General features: G+C 61.0%; 1 protein-coding gene across 1 annotated transcript in view; it reads left to right on the top strand.

Moving 5' to 3' along the window:
• LOC114812806 overlaps positions 1-6,326 on the top strand; it is a 51,132-nt gene extending 44,806 nt beyond the window's left edge. Inside the window, exons 4-7 of the mRNA XM_029067098.2 lie at positions 1,275-1,397; positions 3,023-3,274; positions 3,898-4,023; positions 5,569-6,326. Coding sequence (XP_028922931.1) covers positions 1,275-1,397; positions 3,023-3,274; positions 3,898-4,023; positions 5,569-5,850 — 783 coding nt within the window. The 3' untranslated portion in view covers positions 5,851-6,326. The remainder of the gene's footprint in view (positions 1-1,274; positions 1,398-3,022; positions 3,275-3,897; positions 4,024-5,568) is intronic.
• Positions 6,327-7,699: the final 1,373 nt, after the last annotated feature.

Raw genomic sequence — 7,699 nt, forward strand, 5'->3', positions numbered from 1 at the left:
CGCCCTCGGGGCTGCAGGGCTCTCGGTATCGGCTCGAGGCCGGGCCCCCGGTTTGTCGTCGTCATCATCATCGTCGTGGCGTTCGTTAAGCGCTTACTATGTGCCAGGCACTGGACTAAGCGCTGGGGTGGATACGAGCGAATCAGGTCGGATGGAGAGCCCGGGCTTCGGAGTCAGGGGTCATGAGTTCGACTCCCGGCTCGGCCACTCGTCGGCTGGGTGACTGTGGGGGGCGAGTCACTTCACTTCTCTGGGCCTCGGTGACCTCACCTGGAAAATGGGGATGAAGACCGTGAGCCCCACGTGGGACGACCTGCTTCCCCTGTGTCTACCCCAGCGCTTAGAACGGTGCTCCGCACATAGTGAAACATCATTCTGCTCCCGGGCTCTACTACTTATCGGCTGTGTGACTTTGGGCTAGTCGCTTCGCTACTCTGTGCCTCGGTGACCTCATCTGGAAAATGGGGATGAAGACTGTGAGCCCCACGTGGGACGACCTGCTTCCCCTGTGTCTACCCCAGCGCTTAGAACAGTGCTCTGCTTAACAAATACCAACATTATTATTATTGTTATGCAGCTCCCTGTCCCGCGTGGGACTCACAGACATAATTCCCGTTTGACAGATGAGGGAACTGAGGCCCAGAGAAGCAGAGCGACTTGCCCAAAGTCACCCAGCAGACAAGTGGCAGAACCGGGATTAGAACCCGTGTCGTTCTGACTCCCAGGCCCGGCCTCTATCCTTTCCCGCCTCGTTGGGGAAGGGGAGAATCGCAGTCTCGAAGGGCCGGAAAGGGCGTCCGGCTCTTTATGGGGTCAGGCCCACGAGTTTCCATTCAGCCGATCAATCAGTGGTAGGTATTTAATAATAATAATAATAATAATGATGTTGGTATTTGTTAAGCGCTTACTGTGTGCGGAGCACTGTTCTAAGCGCTGGGGGAGAAACAGGGTAATCAGGTCGTCCCACGTGAGGCTCCCAGTCTTCATCCCCACTTTCCAGATGAGGGAACTGAGGCCCAGAGAAGTGAAGCGACTCGCCCCCGGTCACCCAGCGGACGAGCGGCAGAGCCGGGAGTCGAACTCATGACCTCTGACTCCGAAGCCCGGGCTCTTTCCACTGAGCCACGCTGCTTCCACTTGAGCGCTTACTGTGTTCAGAGCGTTTAACAAATGGCATCGTAATTATTATTATCCCTCTGCCCACCTAAGACTCAGGGAGCCCCGGGTGCGGGTGATCCGGGGGCGCTCAGGCAGGGGATCCTTCTTTTCTGCAGAACAAGAGGGAGTACTACGAGCAAACGCTCGTACAGGAGCTCAAGAAGAACCAGCACTTGCAGGAGTACGTCAGACACCTGGAGAGCAAGATGCATCCGAGCGGCAGCGCGAAGCCTCCTCTGGTGAGTAGTGATGATAATGATAATTATGGTGTTTGTTAAGCGCTTACTATGTGCAGAGCACTGCTCTAAGCGCTGGGGTAGATACAGTTTGTCCCACCTAGGGCTCGCATTTTTTAATCCCCCTTTTTACAGAGGACGTAACTGAGGCCCAGAGAAGTGACTTGCCCAAGGTCACACAGCTGACAAGGGGCGCAGCCGGGATTAACGATGTCGGGATTTGTTAGGCGCTCGCTACGTGCCGAGCACCGTTCCAAGCGCCGGGGTGGACACGGGGGAATCAGGTCGTCCCACGTGGGGCTCACGGTCTTCATGCCCATTTGACAGATGAGGGAACTGAGGCCCGGAGAAGTGAAGTGATTTGCCCAAGGTCACACAGCTGACAAGGGGCGGAGCTGGGATTAGAACCCACGACCTCTGACCTCCGGGCCCGGGCTCCTTCCACTGAGCCGCGCTGCTTCTCATGTAGCCGGCGGGACCCCCCCCGCCCCCGCCCCGCCTCCCGGCCTCCTCGGCCCCCGGACGAGAGCCAGCTCTGCCCCGCGTGGCGTCACCGCTCCGCCCGGCTCTCTGGGAATGATCCCCGCGATGCTCGTCGAGCGCTTGCTGTCTGCCGAGCCCCCTTCCGAGCGCCGAGGTCGATTCGGGGTCATGGGGCCGCACGCGGTCCCCGGCCCCCGTGGGGCTCACGGTCTGCCAAGGCGGGGGTGGGATTCTGTCCCCATTCGACAGACGAGGAAACCGAGGTCCTGAAGATGATAACGGCGGTATCCGTTGAGCGCTGACTGGGTGCCGAGCGCCGCTCTAAGCGCCGGGAGAGATACGAGGTGATCGGGTCGTCCCACGTGGGGCTCGCGGTCTCAGTCCCCCTTTGACAGATGAGGGAACCGAGGCACAGAGAAGGTCACCCGGCTGACGAGTGGAGGAGCCGGGATTAGAACCCGGACCCTTCTGACTCACAAGCAGCGTGGTTCAGCGGAAAGAGCCCGGGCTTGGGAGTCAGAGGTCATGGGTTCGACTCCCGGCTCTGCCGCTTGTCCGCTGGGTGACTGGGGGCAAGTCACTTCTCTGTGCCTCAGTTCCCTCAGCTGTAAAATGGGGATGAAGACTGTGAGCCCCATGTGGGACACCCCGATGACCTCGTATCCCCCCCAGCGCTTAGAACAGTGCTTGACACCTAGTAAGCGCTTAACAAAAGCCATCGTCATTATTATTATTATTATTCATTCATTCATTCAATAGTATTTATTGAGCGCTCACTACGTGCAGAGCACTAAGCGCTTGGAATGAACAAGTCGGCAGCAGGTAGAGACGGTCCCTGCCGTTTGACGGGTGCCTCGGTTACCTCATCTGTAGAATGGGGATCGACTGGGAGCCTCACGCGGGACCACCCGATGACCCCGTACCTACCCCAGCGCTTAGTACGGTGCCTGGCACATAGTAAGCGCTTAACCAATACCAAAACGACGACGGGCTCGTGCTCTACCCCTCTAGGGCCGTGCTTCTTCGACCCTTCTTAGGAGTTGAGCCCCCAATCTCTCCGGCTTTCTTCCCCGGCGCTCAGTACGGTGCCCGGCGCGTAGTAACCGGTACCGCGGTCGCTGTTATTTTTGTTCTCAATTTCTTAGGCTCTGGGGGTGCCCTTCTCCGTCACTTGGGAGGACTCCGGCGACTCCCCCTTCCCGCTGGGCAGGAAGAGCTTGAAGGACAACCCTGGCCGGAAGTACGAAGCAGCGGGCCAGAAGGGGCGGAACGGCGAGCTGCCCAAGACCTACCGGCAAAAGCTCCTCTCGTCGCCCAGCCGGGCCCCGCCGGACGACTCGGACCCCAGGAGGGAGGTGACGGACCTGAAGGATCAGTTGGAAGTCTTGAAGTGTCAGGTCGGTGTGTTGCCGGGGGGGGGGGGGGGGGGGTGAGCGCTTAGCACAGCGCTCCGCGTTACGGTAAACGCCCGGTCGATCAAGATGGGGGCCCTGCTCAATCAGGGGGATCCACTGAGCGCTGTACCAAGCGCTTGGGACAGCGTAAGAGACACGTTCCCCGCCCGCAACAAGCTTACCAGAGCCCGGGCTCGGGAGTCAGAGGTCGCGGGTTCGAATCCCGCCTCGGCCACTTAGCTGGGTGACCGTGGGCAAGTGGCTTCGCTTCTCTGGGTCTCGGTTCCCTCATCCGTCAAATGGGCATGAAGACTGGGAGCCTCACGTGGGACGACCCGGTGACGCCGGATCTCCCCCGGCGCTTAGAACGGTGCTGCGCCCAGAGTAAGCGCTTAACAAATACCAACGTTATTATTAGATCGTGAGCTCACTGCGGGCCGGGAATGGGTTTCCCCCCCGCCACGTTTTCCCCACGGCCTCCGCTCTGATCGCTCCTGGGCACCCACTGGGTCCCCGATCCCCGGGACGGGGGGGGGGGGGGGGGGGGGGTGTCGTCCTTCCTCTCCCCTAAACCCTCCCCGGCCTCGCCCCCTTCCCTCACGGGACCCCGTCCTCCTCCGGCACAGACGGAGATCTACGAGGCCGACTACCTGACCGAGCACAAGGACCGGGAACGGATCAAGGCGGAGAACGTGAAGCTCCGCAAGAAGGAAGAAGAAATGAGGCAACAGATGATGCTTCTGCAAGAACAGGTCTGTCCCCTGCCCGCATTTCCCCCGAAAGGGGAATCCGGCCCCTTCCTGTCATCGACGCGGTCACCCAGCGGGACCTACCCGCACGTGGGAAGAGGATCGAAGGCGGCGGCGCTCCTCTCCTCATTCACCCTCCGGTTCTCCCCGGCAACCCTCCTCCCGGAATCGTGGGTTGGGCAGCGTGGCCTGATGGCTAGGGCGCGGGCCTAGGGGTCGGATGGATCTGGGTCCCGATCCCGGCTCCGCCCTCGTAATAATAATAATGATAATAATAATAACGTTGGTATTTGTTAAGCGCTTACTATGTGCCAAGCACCGTTCTAAGCGCTGGGGTAGACACAGGGGAATTGTCCCACGTGGGGCTCACGGTCTTAATCCCCATTTGACAGATGAGGGAACCGAGGCCCAGAGAAGCGAAGTGACTCGCCCACAGTCACACGGCTGACGAGCGGCAGAGCCGGGATTCGAACCCATGGCCTCTGACTCCGAAGCCCGGGCTCTTTCCACCGAGCCACGCTGCTTCTCCACGCTGCTGCTCGTCCGCCGGGTGCCCCGGGCACGTCTCTGTGCCTCGGTTACCTCATCTGCAGAATGGGGACGAAGGCCGGGAGCCCCACCTAAGGTTGGTATTGGTTAAGCGCTTACTATGTGCAGAGCCCCGTTCTAAGCGCTGGGGGAGATACAGGGTCATCGGGTCGTCCCACGTGAGGCTCGCGGTTCATCCCCGTTTCTCAGAGGAGGGAACTGAGGCCCAGAGAAGCGAAGCGACGCGCCCCCGGTCACCCAGCTGACGAGCGGCGGGGCCGGGAGTCGAACCCGTGACCTCTGACACCGAAGCCCGGGCTCTTTCCACTGAGCCGCGCTGCTTCCCCAAGGAGTCGGACACGAGGGACACGGACAGCGTCCAACAGCGGGGCTCAGCGGAGAGAGCCCGGGCTGGGGAGTCAGAGGTCACGGGTTCTAATCCCGGCTCCGCCGCTCGTCAGCCGTGTGACTCTGGGCGAGTCACTTCACTCCTCTGGGCCTCCGTCACCTCATCTGTAAAACGAAGACCGTGAGCCCCACGGGGGACAACCCGATCACCTCGTATCCCCCCCAGCGCTTAGAACAGTGCTCTGCACGTAGTAAGCGCTTAACAGATACCAACGTTATTATTATTACTACTTCGTGTCGAGCCCCGCGTTTAGAACAGTGCCGGCCACGTGGCCGGCGCTTCGCCGGTATCGCGATTTACATAGAGAGGCGGCACGGCGTAGGGGAAAGACCCCGGGCTTAGGGGTCGGGGGTCGTAGGCTCTAATCCCGACTCCGCCGCTTGTCAGCCGTGTGACTTTGGGCGAGTCACTTCACTGGGCCTCAGTTGCCTCGTCTGTAAAACGGGGATTAAGACGGCGAGCCCCACAGGGCGCGACCCGACGACCTCGCGTCTCCTCCAGCGCGTAGAACGGTGCCTGCCGCGCGGCGAGCGCCTAACGGATACCATCGTGACCGTCGTCGTCCTCCTCGCCGTGATTACCCTCTCCCTTCCCCCACCTTCTCCCGGCAGCTCAAGATCTTCGAAGACGACTTCCGGAAGGAGCGGTCCGACAAACAGGTGCTGCAGCGTCTCCTGAAGAGCAAGTCCGGGGCCCCGGACCCCGTCCTGGTGCATCGCTGCAACGGCCACGAGAAGTCGCCGGGCCCCTCGCCGGCCTCCTCCCCGCGGTCCAAGCAGGGCGGCCGCGGCGAGCACTGCGACGGGCCCGGCCCCAAGCACGGCGACTGTCCCAAGCACTGCCGCAGGCGGGAGGCCGAGGCCCGGGCCCCCCCCTTCGCCGGGGACTATTAGGGGCCGGAGGTCACCCGGTGGTCTCTCGGCGCCTGCCCTTCCTTCCCGCCTCTTCCCCGGAGCCGGGACTAACGTATCCGGCATCCCCTCGGTCTCCCCCGGTCCCTCCGACGGGGCCGGCCCCACGGGACTCAAATCCCCCAGCCTGGAACTTGCATTAATTTGCCACAGTCACTTTGACGGAGCCTCCGGAAGCGGCGGGCCCGAGGGAGGCGTTGTCGGCCGGTCGGGCCCGCCGCCTCGGCTCCGGGACCCGGGGACCTTCCGTCGAGGGGAGGGTATCACCGGGACCGTCGGGAGGGAGGCCCCCTTACCGCCGGGCCTCCTCGCGTGGGCCCGGCCTTCGGAAGGGGCGGCCACCTGGCTCCGTCCGGTCCCACACTGGGCCCCTATTTTCAGGGGAACCGTTTATTTCTGCCGCCGGCCCGTGAGACGGGACGGCGTTATTTATTTTCCATTCCTCCACGTCCCGTCCCCGTCCCCCGCCCCCCCCCCCCCGGTCCATTCCGCCGATGGCGAGGATGGTGGAAAATAAAACGATACTCGTGGTGACCGGCTTGGATCCCTAAGGGTTTCTCGGGTGCCACCGCGGGGAGCGGCCCGCCGGGTCGTTTCGGCGGCCGGCTAGGCGGCTCGGAACGCCGACGGGATCCCGAAATCATCCCTCGCAGCGCCGGGAGCCTCTGACCGGGAGCCGGGCCTCCGACGCGGCCCCCGCTTTGAAGCTGTGGACCGAGACGGCATCTATTGAGCCAGTCCACTGAGAGCGGTGTACTGTACTAAGCGCTCGGGCAAGTGTAAAAGAAACAGGAGACGTGCGCCCGGAGGGGTGGGAAGGAAGTGGATTTCCTGTATCTAAGCAGTGTGGCTCAGTGGAAAGAGCACGGGCTTTGGAGTCGGAGATCATGGGTTCGAATCCCGGCTCGGCCACTTGTCAGCTGTGTGACTTTGGGCAAGGCACTTCACTTCTCTGTGCCTCAGTCACTTAACTTCTCGGTGCCTCGATTACCTCATCTGTAAAATGAGGATTAAGACCGTGAGCCCCACGTGGGACAACCTGATTCCCCTGTGTCTACCCCAGCGCTTAGAACGGTGCTCGGCACATAGTAAGCGCTTAACAAATACCAACATTATTATTTATCTCTGGTTCCTCTGGGATTCGGGGTGCAGTCTGGGGGGAGGAGAGGCCCCGGAGTGCAGTTCCTCACCGTGGTGAGGCAGGAATCATTTACCCTTCTGAGAAACTGTGGCAATTTCTCCGCTCCAGTCCATAATAATGATATTAACGGCGGTATTTAATAATGTTGGTATCTGTTAAGCGCTTACCGTGTGCGGAGCACTGTTCTTAGCGCTGGGGGAGATACAGGGAAATCGGGTTGTCCCATGTGGGGCTCACAGCCTTAATCCCCGTTTTCCAGATGAGGTAACTGAGGCCCAGAGAAGTGAAGTGACTCGCCCCGACAAGTGGCGGAGCCGGGATTTGAACCCATGACTTCTGACTCCCGAGCCCGGGCTCTTTCCACTGAGCCCCGCTGCTTTGCTTACTCTGTGCCAAGCACTGGGGTAGATCCGAGATAATCAGGTGAGACACAGTCCCTGCCCGCCACGGCACGGGAGGGGGGAGAACGGGTATTCAATCTCCATTTTACAGATGAGGAAACCGAGGCTCAGAGCCATTAAGTCACTTGCTCAAGGTCCCACGGCAGCCAAGTGGGGGAACTGGGATGAGAACCCAGGTTCTCTGACTCCCAGGGCCGTGCTCTTTCCACTAGGCCACACTGCTTCTCAACGGGGGAGAAGGGCTAGAATTGCCCGAGAGGGAGAGTTGAAGAAGAAAATTCAGGGGAGA

The sequence above is a fragment of the Ornithorhynchus anatinus genome, chromosome 6, assembly GCF_004115215.2.
Source record: "Ornithorhynchus anatinus isolate Pmale09 chromosome 6, mOrnAna1.pri.v4, whole genome shotgun sequence".
Classification (NCBI taxonomy): domain Eukaryota; kingdom Metazoa; phylum Chordata; class Mammalia; order Monotremata; family Ornithorhynchidae; genus Ornithorhynchus; species Ornithorhynchus anatinus.